The sequence below is a fragment of the Coregonus clupeaformis genome, chromosome 21, assembly GCF_020615455.1.
Source record: "Coregonus clupeaformis isolate EN_2021a chromosome 21, ASM2061545v1, whole genome shotgun sequence".
NCBI classification, from domain to species: domain Eukaryota; kingdom Metazoa; phylum Chordata; class Actinopteri; order Salmoniformes; family Salmonidae; genus Coregonus; species Coregonus clupeaformis.
The window spans coordinates 44,961,457-44,978,499 of record NC_059212.1 but is presented as its reverse complement, the minus strand read 5'-3'; the positions used below and the strand labels follow the sequence as shown (position 1 = coordinate 44,978,499).

The following is a 17,043-nucleotide window of genomic DNA, read 5'->3' as shown; positions in this document are numbered from 1 at the left end:
GTATGGGTGGTCCCGGGGATCGAACCCACTACCTTGGCGTTACAAGCGCCGTGCTCTACCAGCTGAGCTACAGAGGACCACCCTGGCTTGTAACGCCAGGGTAGTGGGTTCAAACCCCGGGACCACCCATACACAAAAATGTATGCACGCATGACTGTAAGTCGCTTTGGATAAAAGCGTCTGCTAAATGGCATATTATTATTATTACTACTACACTGCTTATACACTCTTCAGGTGGGCCACCATTATCACCGTAGGGAAGGGGTAGGGAGGGATTTAGGATGGTGACTCTGAGTGGATGAGTCCTTACCTCCGTCGAGGCTGCGCGACATGGTGTAGCGTTTGGAGGAGGAGCGTTGGAAGATGGGCGCGGTCCTGATGATCTGAGAGGACACTCTCCGGGTCTGAGCCTGGGTTCTACCGCTGTAGCGGAACTTAGAACCAAGACCTAGGAACTTCTTAGGCGGGGCCTCCGGAGACACCAGTCTGGAGAGAGGAGAGTACAAGTAATGTTGTGTTAATGGTCTGGTTTTGATTTGTGCTTTCAATGTATCATGTTTCTGCTGTGTTTCTATCCAATGGACAGGCTACGACACATAGTGTACCTCTTACCTGAAGAATGTATGGTGCTCAACACATGTCTTCCACAGTCTCTTGGCTGCACGGTGGTTGGGGAGCTTGAAGCCAATCATGCTCTCAAACTGCTCAAACTGCAAGAGAGAGAGAGAGCGAGAGCGAGAGCGAGAGAGAGAGAGAGAGAGAGAGAGAGAGAGAGAGAGAGAGAGAGAGAGAGAGAGAGAGAGAGAGAGAGAGAGAGAGAGAGAGAGAGAGAGAGAGAGAGAGAGAGAGAGAGAGAGAGCGAAAGAGAGAAAGAGAGAGAGAGAGAGAGAGCGAAAGAGAGAAAGAGAGAGAGAGAGATAGAGAGAGAGAGAGAGAGAGAGAGAGAAGGAAGAGAGAGAGAGAGAGAGAGAGAAAGAGAGCGAGGAGAGAGAGAGAGAGAGAGAGAGAGAGAGAGAGAGAGAGCGAGAGAGAGAGAGAAAGAAAGAGAGAGAGCGAGCGAAAGAGAGAAAGAGAGAGAGAGAGCGAGCGAAAGAGAGAAGAGAGAGAGAGAGAGAGAGAGAGAGAGAGAGAGAGAGAGAGAGAGAAGGAAGAGAGAGAGAGAGAGAGAGAGAAAGAAAGAGAGAGAGCGAGCGAAAGAGAGAAAGAGAGAGAGAGAGAGAGAGAGAGAGAGAGAGAGGGAAGAGAGAGAGAGAGAGCGAGAGAGAGAGAGAGAGAGAGAGAGAGAGAGAGAAAGAAAGAGAGAGAGAGAGAGCGAGCGAAAGAGTTTTATCTGACCACCTAACATATCCAAGAAAACCACTGTGCCGTAGAATAGCCCGTAACTAGGTCCCATAGTTTTACATAGTCAGGTCACATGGTCAGGGAAACTCCTAGCCCTATTTCTGACAGATCTGTTGTTATTTATGTGTTTACCTCTCCGGGGCGTATCTTGATGTAGAAGTTGTTTCTCTTGTAGGAGATCTTCAGGACCTTGGGCCAGGCGAAGCGGTTGATTCTCAGTCTGTCTCTATAGATGAGGAGACCACTGGAGCACACTCCTAGCATGATCTCTATGCCTTCAGAGTCCTATAGAATATATAGATTATAGAACACAATACAGTGCCATCAGAAAGTATTCACATGCCTTGACTGATCCCACATTTTCTTCTGTTACAGCCTGAATTTCAAATGGATTAAATTGAGATTTTTTGTCACTGGCCTACACACAATATCCCATCATGTCAAAGTGGAATTATGTTTTTAGAAATTTTTAGAAATTATTTACAAATGAAAATCTGAAATGTCTCGAGTCAATAGGTATTCAACCCCTTTGTTATGGCAAGCCTAAATACGCTGAGGAGTAAACATTTGCTTAACAAGTCACATAATAAGTTGAATTAACTCACTCTGTGTGCAATTATATAGTGTTTATTGTGATTTTTGAATGACTACCTCCTCTCTGTACCCCACACATACAATTATCTGTAAGGTCCCTCAGTCGAGCGGTGAAGGTGTTCCCAATGTTTTGTCCACTCTGTGTTTATATAATACACTCCTACTGATACACTCAGTCTGTCTCTATAGATGAGGAGACCACTGGAGAACACTCCTAGCATGATCTCTACGCCTCCAGAGTCCTATAGAATATATAGATTCTAGAACACATTATCCTGGAAGTAACGATGAGTACACAAACCACCTACTAACTCACAACCATCCCACAAGGTGGGAAAGTGGTCAATCAGATTCACAATGTCAAGAAGGCCGTGATCCTTCCCTTACACTCTACTGAGCAAAAACACAGAGATACAGTAAGAGTTAGCAGGGTGCTAAATGGACGGGCAGGAGGATAACAGACGGTGCTTGGTCTCGTCTCCTACTCTACACGGTGTGATGGAGGGGTGAATCTAGGGTCTGTGAGGAAAGTGGGAACCATACAGTCCACTTAGTGCACCCACGGCCATGGAGAGTGAACAAACCACAGCTAGCACCGTGTAGCTAAGCCATGCATTACTTTAACTCTACCCACATGTACATATTACCTCAATTACCTCGACTAGCCGGTGCCCCCGCACATTGGCTCTGTACCGGTACCCCCCTGTGTATATAGCCTCCCTACTGCTATTTTATTTTACTGCTGCTCTTTAGTTATTTGCTTTTTTTACTTAACACTTAAAAAATAACAACAACTTTTAAAAATGTATTGTTGGTTAAGGGCTTGTAAGTAAGCATTTCACTGTAATGTCTACACCTGTTGTATTCGGCACATGTCGCAAATACAATTTGATTTGATTTGATTAAGAAACACAATGCAGCAGCCTTACCTCCCCTTTAGCTGGAGCCAAACATTCAAACAGGCTTCCTACCAACTATCCAGGTGGTTTAATGAGAGGAGAGACAGGCTTCCTACCAACTAGCCAGGTGGTTTAATGAGAGGAGACAGGCTTCCTTCCAACTAGCCAGGTGGTTTAATGAAAGGAGAGACAGGCTTCCTACCAACTAGCCAGGTGGTTTAATGAGAGGAGAGACAGGCTTCCTACCAACTAGCCAGGTGGTTTAATGAGAGGAGAGACAGGCTTCCTACCAACTAGCCAGGTGGTTTAATGAGAGGAGAGACAGGCTTCCTACCAACTAGCCAGGTGGTTTAATGAGAGGAGAGACAGGCTTCCTACCAACTAGCCAGGTGGTTTAATGAGAGGAGAGACAGGCTTCCTACCAACTATCCAGGTGGTTTAATGAGAGGAGAGACAGGCTTCCTACCAACTAGCCAGGTGGTTTAATGAGAGGAGAGACAGGCTTCCTACCAACTAGCCAGGTGGTTTAATGAGAGGAGAGACAGGCTTCCTACCAACTAGCCAGGTGGTTTAATGAGAGGAGAGACAGGCTTCCTACCAACTATCCAGGTGGTTTAATGACAGGAGAGACAGGCTTCCTACCAACTATCCAGGTGGTTTAATGAAAGGAGAGACAGGCTTCCTTCCAACTAGCCAGGTGGTTTAATGAAAGGAGAGACAGGCTTCCTACCAACTAGCCAGGTGGTTTAATGAAAGGAGAGACAGGCTTCCTACCAACTATCCAGGTGGTTTAATGAGAGGAGAGACAGGCTTCCTACCAACTAGCCAGGTGGTTTAATGAGAGGAGAGACAGGCTTCCTACCAACTAGCCAGGTGGTTTAATGAGAGGAGAGACAGGCTTCCTACCAACTAGCCAGGTGGTTTAATGAAAGGAGAGACAGGCTTCCTACCAACTATCCAGGTGGTTTAATGAAAGGAGAGACAGGCTTCCTAACAACTAGCCAGGTGGTTTAATGAAAGGAGAGACAGGCTTCCTACCAACTAGCCAGGTGGTTTAATGAAAGGAGAGACACAGGCCATTCCAAGCCAGACCAATCCAAGGCAGAGCCACATGGGAGTCAGTGGAGCTACCTAAGAGGGCCAAGGCTCATGGTGAGAAGCAGAGAGACAGTGGACAGTCAGTTGACAGCCCAGCTAAAGGTCATGTCAGTGGACAGTCAGTTGACAGCGACCATAAAGGCCTGATTGGTGGAGTGCTGCAGAGATGGTTGTCCTTCTGGAAGGTTCTCCCATCTCCACAGAGGAACTCTGGAGCTCTGTCAGAGTGACCATCGGGTTCTTGGTCACCTCCCTGACCAAGGCTTTTCTCCCCCGATTGCTCAGTTTGGCCAGGCGGCCAGCTCTAGGAAGAGTCTTGGTGGTTACAAACCTATTATATTTAAGAATAATGGAGGCCACTGTGTTCTTGGGGACCTTCAATGCTACAGAAATTTTTTGAGATCTGTGCCCCGACACAATCCTGTCTCGGAGCTCTACGGACAATTCCTTCGACATTATGGCTTGGTTTTTGCTCTGACATGCACTGTCAACTGTGGGACCTTATATAGACAGGTGTGTGCCTTTCCAAATCATGTCCGATCAATTGAATTTACCACAGGTGGACTCCAATCAAGTTGTAGAAACATCTCAAGGATGATCTCATAGCAAAGTGTCTGAATACTAATGTAAATAAGGTATTTCTGTTTTTTATTTTTAATAGATTTGCAACAATTTCTAAAAACGTGTTTTCACTTTGTCATTATGGGGTATTGTGTGTAGATTGATGAGGATTTTTATTTATTTAATCAATTTTAGAATAAGGCTGTAACGTAACAAAATGTGGAAAAAGTAAATGTGTATATATATGAAAAAAGATATGTTTTAACATTTTGACCAATTGACTGATCGAAAGAACAGACGACTCTTGTTAGATTTATTTTAGTCGGGGACAGCCCTAGTCAGTTGGCAGCCCATCATTGGTGTTAAGTATGTTAAGCATGTTGATGACATCATCACTGAGACAGCAGGTTGATGACATCATCACTGACACAGCATGTTGATGACATCATCACTGAGACAGCAGGTTGATGACATCATCACTGACACAGCATGTTGTTGACATCATCACTGAGACAGCAGGTTGTTGACATCATCACTGAGACAGCAGGTTGATGACATCATCACTGAGACAGCAGGTTGTTGACATCATCACTGAGGCAGCAGGTTGATGACATCATCACTGAGACAGCAGGTTGATGACATCATCACTGACACAGCATGTTGTTGACATCATCACTGAGGCAGCAGGTTGATGACATCATCACTGAGACAGCAGGTTGTTGACATCATCACTGAGACATCAGGTTGATGACATCATCACTGAGACATCAGGTTGATGACATCATCACCGAGGCAGCAGGTCGTTGACATCATCAGTGAGACAGCATGTTGTTGACATCATCACTGAGACAGCAGGTTGTTGACATCATCACCGAGGCAGCAGGTCGTTGACATCATCAGTGAGACAGCATGTTGTTGACATCATCACTGAGACAGCAGGTTGATGACATCATCACCGAGGCAGCAGGTCGTTGACATCATCACTGAGACAGCAGGTTGTTGACATCATCACTGAGACAGCAGGTTGATGACATCATCACTGAGACAGCATGTTGTTGACATCATCACTGAGACAGCATGTTGTTGACATCATCACTGAGACAGCAGGTTGTTGACATCATCACTGAGACAGCAGGTTGATGACATCATCACTGAGACAGCATGTTGTTGACATCATCACTGAGACAGCATGTTGTTGACATCATCACTGAGACAGCAGGTTGTTGACATCATCACTGAGACAGCAGGTTGTTGACATCATCACTGAGACAGCAGGTTGTTGACATCATCACTGAGACAGCAGGTTGATGACATCATCACTGAGACAGCAGGTTGATGACATCATCACTGAGACAGCAGTGGTGCATTTGAAGCAGAGAAATGATAACAGAACTTTCTCCTCACACACTGTAACATAGGGTGATATATTATAGGACAGAGGTTTTAATGCCCTCTTGTATACGTGTGTGTGTGTTTGTGTATGTGGGTGGGTGTGTTTGTCTGACTGTATATATCTGACTGTATCAGTGCGGTGTGTATGTGTGTGTAGGTGTGTGTGTGCTTACCTTAGCGTGATGGAGATCTACTCCGTACATGGACAGTTTCTTGGCATTCTCCAGGAAGTGCATCTCTGCTTCAGCTGGCGTCATCCCTCTGAAAACACAGACCTCTCACTCAAACCCACAGTCTGGAGAGGTGTGGTCACCTGGAGACACCAGTTAGTCCTCTCACTCAAACCCACAGTCTGGAGAGGTGTGGTCACCTGGAGACACCAGTTAGTCCTCTCACTCAAACCCACAGTCTGGAGAGGTGTGGTCACCTGGAAACACCAGTTAGTCCTCTCACTCAAACCCACAGTCTGGAGAGGTGTGGTCACCTGGAGACACCAGTTAGTCCTCTCACTCAAACCCACAGTCTGGAGAGGTGTGGTCACCTGGAGACACCAGTTAGTCCTCTCACTCAAACCCACAGTCTGGAGAGGTGTGGCCACCTGGAGACACCAGTTAGTCCTCACACTCAAACCCACAGTCTGGAGAGGTGTGGTCACCTGGAGACACCAGTTAGTCCTCTCACTCAAACCCACAGTCTGGAGAGGTGTGGCCACCTGGAAACACCAGTTAGTCCTCTCACTCAAACCCACAGTCTGGAGAGGTGTGGTCACCTGGAGACACCAGTTAGTCCTCTCACTCAAACCCACAGTCTGGAGAGGTGTGGTCACCTGGAGACACCAGTTAGTCCTCTCACTCAAACCCACAGTCTGGAGAGGTGTGGCCACCTGGAGACACCAGTTAGTCCTCGCACTCAAACCCACAGTCTGGAGAGGTGTGGTCACCTGGAGACACCAGTTAGTCCTCTCACTCAAACCCACAGTCTGGAGAGGTGTGGCCACCTGGAGACACCAGTTAGACCTCTCACTCAAACCCACAGACTGGAGAGGAGTGGTCACCTGGAGACACAAGTTAGTCCTCTCACTCAAACCCACAGTCTGGAGAGGTGTGGTCACCTGGAGACACCAGTTAGTCCTCTCACTCAAACCCACAGTCTGGAGAGGTGTGGTCACCTGGAGACACCAGTTAGTCCTCTCACTCAAACCCACAGTTTGGAGAGGTGTGGTCACCTGGAGACACCAGTTAGTCCTCTCACTCAAACCCTTGTAATAGTTTTTTCTTATGTTACACCTACCCCAAAATTTCCATGAATATTCTTATCATGTTATTGAATGTATACAGAGTATTTTCAGATTTCGTTATCAACAAATGTGGCAAAAAGTACAGTAAATGTAAAATGCACATAAAATCACCAGTGTCATGTTTGGTTCAGTCTTGTGTCAGGTGGACTGTTGTGTCCTCACATTTGATCTGATAATTTCCACGATCTCCAAAGTGTTCTCTTTCCATTGCTGCTTTGTATACTTCTTCTGTTAGAAACATTATCCATATAGGCCAATTTCCACGGGTGTAAAGGGTTAACACACAGTTGTGGTTTCCTTTATCCTTTGAATCCAGCATTTCAACACCTGAACAACCAGTATAGATATATAACATATAGACAGACATACTTCTAGTTTTAGTGTAGGTCCATGACCTTGTCCTCCAGAAAGACAGACAGAGAGAGACAGGCAGACAGACAGACAGACAGACAGGAGACAGACATACTTGTAGTTTTCAGAAAGACAGACACAGACAGGAGACAGACAGACATACTTGTAATTTTAGTGTAGGTCCATGACCTTGTCCTCCAGAAAGACAGACAGAGACAGACAGACATACTTGTAGTTTTAGGTTAGGTCCATGACCTTGTCCTCCAGAAAGACAGACAGAGAGACAGACAGACAGAGACAGAGAGACATACTTGTAGTTTTAGTGTATGTCATGGAGATGATTGTGGACTACAGGAAAAAGAAGAGGACCAAGCACGCCCCCATTCTCATCGACAGGGCTGTAGTGGAGCAGGTTGAGAGCTCCACATCACCATCAAACTAACATGGTCCAAGCACACCAAGACAGTCGTGAAGAGGGCACGACAAAACCTATTCCCCCTAAGGAGACTGAAAATATTTGGCATGGTCCTCAGATCCTCAAAAGGTTCTACAGCTGCACCATCGAGAGCATCCTGACTGGTTGCATCACTGCCTGGTATGGCAACTGCTCGGCCTCCGACCGCAAGGCACTACAGAGGGTAGTGCGTACGGCCCAGTACATCACTGGGGCCAAGCTTCCTGCCATCCAGGACATCCAGAGGAAGGCCCTAAAAATTGTCAAAGACTCCAGGCAACCTAGTCAGACTGTTCTCTCTGCTATCACAAGGCAAGCGGTACCGGAGCGCCAAGTCTAGGTCCAAGAGGCTTCTAAACAGCTTTTACCCCCAAGCCATAAGACTGCTGAACATCTAATCAAATGGCTACCCAGGCTATTTGCAGTTTTAGTGTAGGTCCATGACCTTGTCCTCCAGAAAGACAGACAGACAGACAGACAGACAGACACAGACAGACAGACATACTTGTGGTTCTTGTGTAGGTCCATGACCTTGTCCTCCAGAAAGACACACAGACAGACAGACAGACAGACAGACAGACATACTTGTGGTTCTTGTGTAGGTCCATGACCTTGTCCTCTAGTTCCTTGGTGTGGTTGGGAGCGAAGCGGAGCTCACTGTCGTACTCCGTCTCCTCGGGGTCGTAGTCCCCCAGCTCTGACTGGACCGTGTAGGAGCCCAGTAAGGTGTGGGTGGCGAATGAACAGGGGAGACGACCAGACACCATGTCATCACGCAGCTGGAGACACAGGTAGTACCTAACGGACGAGGGGAGAAAGAGAGAGAGCGCTGTTTTCACTGTTGTCAGAGTTAAAGAAAAAGAAACATACAGCGAACAGGTGTATTGACCATAGAGTCCCTCCATCCGTCTTACCTGGTAATGTCCTCAGAGAGCTGGGCAGGGTCTGGGGGGTAGAACTTGACGTTGAAGGCAAAGTTCCAGGGGCCAGCTGGAAAAACAAGAAGGTATTTCATTACATTACAACAGAATCAGAATATGATAGAGACATCGGGCAAATTAACTTGTCTCAAAAAGACGTAAAGGCCTGTTCATCTCCTACAAGGTGTTGGTTGAGGTAAAGGCCTGTTCATCTCCTACAAGGTGTTGGTTGAGGTAAAGGCCCTGTTCATCTCCTACAAGGTGTTGGTTGAGGTAAAGGCCTGAGCATCTCCTACAAGGTGTTGGTTGAGGTAAAGGCCTGTTCATCTCCTACAAGGTGTTGGTTGAGGTAAAGGCCTGTTCATCTCCTACAAGGTGTTGGTTGAGGTAAAGGCCCTGTTCATCTCCTACAAGGTGTTGGTTGAGGTAAAGGCCTGTTCATCTCCTACAAGGTGTTGGTTGAGGTAAAGGCCTGTTCATCTCCTACAAGGTGTTGGTTGAGGTAAAGGCCCTGTTCATCTCCTACAAGGTGTTGGTTGAGGTAAAGGCCTGTTCATCTCCTACAAGGTGTTGGTTGAGGTAAAGGCCTGTTCATCTCCTACAAGGTGTTGGTTGAGGTAAAGGCCTGTTCATCTCCTACAAGGTGTTGGTTGAGGTAAAGGCCTGTTCATCTCCTACAAGGTGTTGGTTGAGGTAAAGGCCCTGTTCATCTCCTACAAGGTGTTGGTTGAGGTAAAGGCCTGTTCATCTCCTACAAGGTGTTGGTTGAGGTAAAGGCCCTGTTCATCTCCTACAAGGTGTTGGTTGAGGTAAAGGCCTGAGCATCTCCTACAAGGTGTTGGTTGAGGTAAAGCTCTGTTCATCTCCTACAAGGTATTGGTTGAGGTAAAGGCCTGTGCATCTCCTACAAGGTGTTGGTTGAGGTAAAGGCCTGAGCATCTCCTACAAGGTGTTGGTTGAGGTAAAGCATGTGCATCTCCTACAAGGTGTTGGTTGAGGTAAAGGCCCTGTGGTTCTCCTACAAGGTGTTGGTTGAGGTAAGAAAAACAGCACAATTGAAAGACAACGACCAATCATGATTAATTTCAGTTGCTGCCTCTTAAAGTGTTGTTTTTTACATGCGTTTCGTGCCGATGAATTAACTGGACTATTAGTAAATAAGATGAATTAACTGGACTATTAGTAAATAAGATGAATTAACTGGACTATTAGTAAATAAGATGAATTAACTGGACTATTAGTAAATAAGATGAATTAACTGGACTATTAGTAAATAAGATGAATTAACTGGACTATTAGTAAATAAGATGAATTAACTGGACTATTAGTAAATAACATGAATTAACTGGACTATTAGTAAATAACATGAATTAACTGGACTATTAGTAAATAAGATGAATTAACTGGACTATTAGTAAATAAGATTAATTAAGTGGACTATTAGTAAATAAGATGAATTAACTGGACTATAAGTAAATAAGATGAATTAACTGGACTATTAGTAAATAATATTAATTCAGTGGACTATTAGTAAATAAGATGAATTAACTGGACTATTAGTGAATAAGATGAATTAACTGGACTATTAGTAAATAAGATGAATTAAATGGATTATTAGTAAATAAGATGAATTAAATGGACTATTAGTAAATAAGATGAATTAACTGGACTATTAGTAAATAAGATGAATTAACTGGACTATTAGTAAATAAGATGAATTAACTGGACTATTAGTAAATAAGATGAATTAAATGGACTATTAGTAAATAAGATGAATTAACTGGACTATTAGTAAATAAGATGAATTAAGCAGACTATTAGTGAATAAGATGAATTAACTGGACTATTAGTAAATAAGATGAATTAACTGGACTATTAGTGAATAAGATGAATTAACTGGACTATTAGTGAATAATATGAATTAACTGGACTATTAGTAAATAAGATGAATTAAATGGACTATTAGTAAATAAGATGAATTAAATGGACTATTAGTAAATAAGATGAATTAAGTGGACTATTAGTAAATAAGATGAATTAACTGGACTATTAGTAAATAAGATGAATTAACTGGACTATTAGTAAATAAGATGAATTAACTGGACTATTAGTAAATAAGATGAATTAACTGGACTATTAGTAAATAAGATGAATTAAGCAGACTATTAGTGAATAAGATGAATTAACTGGACTATTAGTAAATAAGATGAATTAAATGGACTATTAGTAAATAAGATGAATTAACTGGACTATTAGTGAATAAGATGAATTAACTGGACTATTAGTAAATAAGATGAATTAACTGGACTATTAGTAAATAAGATGAATTAACTGGACTATTAGTAAATAAGATGAATTAACTGGACTATTAGCGAATAAGATGAATTAACTGGACTATTAGTAAATAAGATGAATTAACTGGACTATTAGTAAATAAGATTAATTAACTGGACTATTAGTGAATAAGATGAATTAACTGGACTATTAGCGAATAAGATGAATTAACTGGACTATTAGCGAATAAGATGAATTAACTGGACTATTAGTGAATAAGATGAATTAAATGGACTATTAGTAAATAAGATGAATTAACTGGACTATTAGTAAATAAGATGAATTAACTGGACTATTAGTAAATAAGATGAATTAACTGGACTATTAGTAAATAAGATTAATTAACTGGACTATTAGTAAATAAGATTAATTAACTGGACTATTAGTAAATAAGATGAATTAAATGGACTATTAGTAAATAAGATGAATTAACTGGACTATTAGTAAATAAGATGAATTAACTGGACTATTAGTAAATAAGATGAATTAACTGGACTATTAGTGAATAAGATGAATTAACTGGACTATTAGTGAATAAGATGAATTAACTGGACTATTAGTAAATAAGATGAATTAAATGGACTATTAGTAAATAAGATGAATTAACTGGACTATTAGTAAATAAGATGAATTAACTGGACTATTAGTAAATAAGATGAATTAACTGGACTATTAGTAAATAAGATTAATTAACTGGACTATTAGCGAATAAGATGAATTAACTGGACTATTAGTAAATAAGATGAATTAACTGGACTATTAGTAAATAAGATTAATTAACTGGACTATTAGTGAATAAGATGAATTAACTGGACTATTAGCGAATAACATGAATTAACTGGACTATTAGCGAATAAGATGAATTAACTGGACTATTAGTGAATAAGATGAATTAAATGGACTATTAGTAAATAAGATGAATTAACTGGACTATTAGTAAATAAGATGAATTAACTGGACTATTAGTAAATAAGATGAATTAAGTGGACTATTAGTAAATAAGATGAATTAACTGGACTATTAGTAAATAAGATGAATTAACTGGACTATTAGTAAATAAGATTAATTAACTGGACTATTAGTAAATAAGATGAATTAACTGGACTATTAGTAAATAAGATTAATTAACTGGACTATTAGTAAATAAGATTAATTAACTGGACTATTAGCGAATAACATGAATTAACTGGACTATTAGTGAATAAGATGAATTAACTGGACTATTAGTAAATAAGATGAATTAAATGGACTATTAGTAAATAAGATGAATTAACTGGACTATTAGTAAATAAGATGAATTAACTGGACTATTAGTAAATAAGATGAATTAAGTGGACTATTAGTAAATAAGATGAATTAACTGGACTATTAGTGAATAAGATGAATTAACTGGACTATTAGTAAATAAGATTATTAAGTGGACTATTAGTAAATAAGATGAATTAACTGGACTATTAGTAAATAAGATTAATTAAGTGGACTATTAGTAAATAAGATGAATTAACTGGACTATTAGTGAATAAGATGAATTAACTGGACTATTAGTAAATAAGATGTTAGGTTAACCCTAACCCCATGCTGATAAAGAGGGACATGGTGCTGTAGGGAATCAACAGTATATACACATCTGGTTAATGAATCAACTGGAACATTAATAGTTGATCATAAGAGAGAGGTTTTAGTGTTGTGTGTTTTTAACTCACTCCTTATCTGCTTTTTCAGTTCCTTGTTAGGGTCCAGCCAGTTCTGGAGAGAGAGAGGCAATTAGCTGGTAATCAATTCATTACTTATTATTAGTCTATTAACATCTGAATGCAGAGTACTAAAGAGGTTGACAAGAAACTATCCATTCAACACTGGAAACAAGTCAATGACCCATCACTGACACAGTACACGCCCGATCAGGGGTCTCAAACTATGGTCCCGGAGAGACTTTCGCTCTGGCCCATCACTAACCCACTAACACAGCTAATCATGGCCCTGTCTAAAGATTGTGATCATTGAGTAATTGAATCGGGCGTGTTATGCCACGTTCACGTGCTATCGGAAACTTGGAACCTCAGATTTAAAAATGAACGCAAGTTTCCTATTGGTTGAGTCGAATACTTTTCAGAGTGAGAAACGGGGGATCATCTTTCTACAATGAGTTGGCAAGTCGGAAATGTCAGTTTCCTAGTTCCGACTAGCATGTGAATGCAGCATTAGTAGAGCACAATCAGGACTGGAATTAGAGGACCTTGCTCTAGAACGCGTGTCAAACTCAAGGCCCACATTCCATCCAGCCCGTGGGTGGTTTGAGTAAAAAAACTAAATGTAAACTATTTTTCCTCCGGAAAAAAAACAATCTCAATCGACATTGACATTACTAAAACCAAATGGAAACTGGGTAGAAATAATAATGGACCTACATTTACAGTCTCTTCAATCTGTCCAGCTTGATAACAGTCATTTACAGTCTCTTCACTCTGTCCAGATAGATAACATTCATTTACAGTCTCTTCACTCTGTGCAGCTTGATAACAGTCATTTACAGTCTCTTCACTCTGTCCAGCTTGATAACATCCATTTACAGTCTCTTCACTCTGTCCAGCTTGATAACAGTCATTTACAGTCTCGTCACTCTGTCCAACTTGATAACAGTCATTTACAGTCTCTTCACTCTGTCCAGCTTGATAACATTCATTTACAGTCTCTTCACTCTGTGCAGCTTGATAACAGTCATTTATAGTCTCTTCACTCTGTGCAGCTTGATAACAGTCATTTATAGTCTCTTCACTCTGTCCAGCTTGATAACAGTCATTTATAGTCTCTTCACTCTGTCCAGCTTGATAACATTCATTTACAGTCTCTTCACTCTGTGCAGCTTGATAACAGTCATTTATAGTCGCTTCACTCTGTCCAGCTTGATAACAGTCATTTATAGTCTCTTCACTCTGTCCAGCTTGATAACAGTCATTTATAGTCTATTCACTCTGTCCAGCTTGATAACAGTCATTTACAGTCTCTTCACTCTGTCCAGCTTGATAACAGTCATTTACAGTCTCTTCACTCTGTCCAGCTTGATAACAGCCATTTACAGTCTCTTCACTATGTCCAGCTTGATAACAGTCATTTATAGTCTCTTCACTCTGTCCAGCTTGATAACAGTCATTTACAGTCTCTTCACTCTGTCCAGCTTGATAACAGTCATTTACAGTCTCTTCACTCTGTCCAGCTTGATAACAGTCATTTATAGTCTCTTCACTCTGTCCAGCTTGATAACAGTCATTTACAGTCTCTTCACTCTGTCCAGCTTGATAACAGTCATTTACAGTCTCTTCACTCTGTCCAGCTTGATAACAGTCATTTACAGTCTCTTCACTCTGTCCAGCTTGATAACAGCCATTTACAGTCTCTTCACTCTGTCCAGATTGATAGCAGTCATTTACAGTCTCTTCACTCTGTCCAGCTTGATAACAGTCATTTACAGTCTCTTCACTCTGTGCAGCTTGATAACAGTCATTTATAGTCTCTTCACTCTGTCCAGCTTAATAACAGTCATTTACAGTCTCTTCACTCTGTCCAGCTTGATAACAGTCATTTACAGTCTCTTCACTCTGTCCAGCTTGATAACAGTCATTTACAGTCTGTTCACTCTTTCCAGCTTGATAACAGTCATTTACAGTCTCTTCACTCTGTCCAGCTTGATAACAGTCATTTACAGTCTCTTCACTCTGTCCAGCTTGATAACAGTCATTTATAGTCTCTTCACTCTGTCCAGCTTGATAACAGTAATTTACAGTCTCTTCACTCTGTCCAGCTTGATAACAGTCATTTATAGTCTCTTCACTCTGTCCAGCTTGATAACAGTCATTTACAGTCTCTTCACTCTGTCCAGCTTGATAACAGTCATTTACAGTCTCTTCACTCTGTCCAGCTTGATAACAGTCATTTACAGTCTCTTCACTCTGTCCAGCTTGATAACAGTCATTTACAGTCTCTTCACTCTGTCCAGCTTGATAACAGTCATTTATAGTCTCTTCACTCTGTCCAGCTTGATAACAGTCATTTACAGTCTCTTCACTCTGTCCTGCGTGATAACAGTCATTTACAGTCTCTTCACTCTGTCCAGCTTGATAACAGTCATTTACAGTCTCTTCACTCAGTCCAGCTTGATAACAGTCATTTATAGTCTCTTCACTCTGTCCAGCTTGATAACAGTCATTTATAGTCTCTTCACTCTGTCCAGCTTGATAACAGTCATTTACAGTCTCTTCACTCTGTCCAGCTTGATAACAGTCATGTATAGTCTCTTCACTCTGTCCAGCTTGATAACAGTCATTTATAGTCTCTTCACTCTGTCCAGCTTGATAACAGTCATTTACAGTCTCTTCACTCTGTCCAGCTTGATAACAGTCATTTATAGTCTCTTCACTCTGTCCAGCTTGATAACAGTCATTTACAGTCTCTTCACTCTGTCCAGCTTGATAACAGTCATTTACAATCTCTTCACTCTGTCCAGCTTGATAACAGTCATTTATAGTCTCTTCACTCTGTCCAGCTTGATAACAGTCATTTACAGTCTCTTCACTCTGTCCAGATTGATAACAGTCATTTATAGTCTCTTCACTCTGTCCAGCTTGATAACAGTAATTTACAGTCTCTTCACTCTGTCCAGCTTGATAACAGTCATTTATAGTCTCTTCTCTCTGTCCAGCTTAATAACAGTCATTTACAGTCTCTTCACTCTGTCCAGCTTGATAACAGTCATTTATAGTCTCTTCACTCTGTCCAGCTTGATAATAGTCATTTACAGTCTCTTCACTCTGTCCAGCTTGATAACAGCCATTTACAGTATCTTCATTCTGTCCAGCTTGATAACAGTCATTTACAGTCTCTTCACTCTGTCCAGCTTGATAACAGTCATTTACAGTCTCTTCACTCTGTCCAGCTTGATAACAGTCATTTACAGTCTCTTCACTCTGTCCAGCTTGATAACAGTCATTTACAGTCTCTTCACTCTGTCCAGCTTGATAACAGTCATTTACAGTCTCTTCACTCTGTCCAGCTTGATAACAGTCATTTACAGTCTCTTCACTCTGTCCAGCTTGATAACAGTCATTTATAGTCTCTTCACTCTGTCCAGCTTGATAACAGTCATTTACAGTCTCTTCACTCTGTCCAGCTTGATAACAGTCATGTATAGTCTCTTCACTCTGTCCAGCTTGATAACAGTCATTTATAGTCTCTTCACTCTGTCCAGCTTGATAACAGTCATTTATAGTCTCTTCACTCTGTCCAGCTTGATAACAGTCATTTACAGTCTCTTCACTCTGTCCAGCTTGATAACAGTCATTTATAGTCTCTTCACTCTGTCCAGCTTGATAACAGTCATTTACAGTCTCTTCACTCTGTCCAGCTTGATAACAGTCATTTACAGTCTCTTCACTCTGTCCAGCTTGATAACAGTCATTTATAGTCTCTTCACTCTGTCCAGCTTGATAACAGTCATTTACAGTCTCTTCACTCTGTCCAGATTGATAACAGTCATTTATAGTCTCTTCACTCTGTCCAGCTTGATAACAGTAATTTACAGTCTCTTCACTCTGTCCAGCTTGATAACAGTCATTTATAGTCTCTTCACTCTGTCCAGCTTAATAACAGTCATTTACAGTCTCTTCACTCTGTCCAGCTTGATAACAGTCATTTATAGTCTCTTCACTCTGTCCAGCTTGATAACAGTCATTTACAGTCTCTTCACTCTGTCCAGCTTGATAACAGCCATTTACAGTATCTTCATTCTGTCCAGCTTGATAACAGTCA

The 17,043-nt window shown here is 41.4% G+C and overlaps 1 protein-coding gene across 7 annotated transcripts in view; it reads right to left on the bottom strand.

Moving 5' to 3' along the window:
- Positions 1 to 17,043, bottom strand: part of LOC121534511 (protein 4.1-like) — a 91,778-nt gene that overhangs the window by 33,610 nt on the left and 41,125 nt on the right. For all 7 annotated transcript variants that reach the window (XM_045205923.1, XM_045205921.1, XM_045205922.1 and 4 more), the window contains exons 5-11: positions 12,945 to 12,987; positions 8,902 to 8,977; positions 8,573 to 8,785; positions 6,059 to 6,146; positions 1,474 to 1,626; positions 613 to 710; positions 311 to 486 (exon numbers count right to left, since the gene is read on the bottom strand). In XM_045205923.1, the coding sequence (XP_045061858.1) occupies positions 311 to 486; positions 613 to 710; positions 1,474 to 1,626; positions 6,059 to 6,146; positions 8,573 to 8,785; positions 8,902 to 8,977; positions 12,945 to 12,987 (847 nt within the window). The remainder of the gene's footprint in view (positions 1 to 310; positions 487 to 612; positions 711 to 1,473; positions 1,627 to 6,058; positions 6,147 to 8,572; positions 8,786 to 8,901; positions 8,978 to 12,944; positions 12,988 to 17,043) is intronic.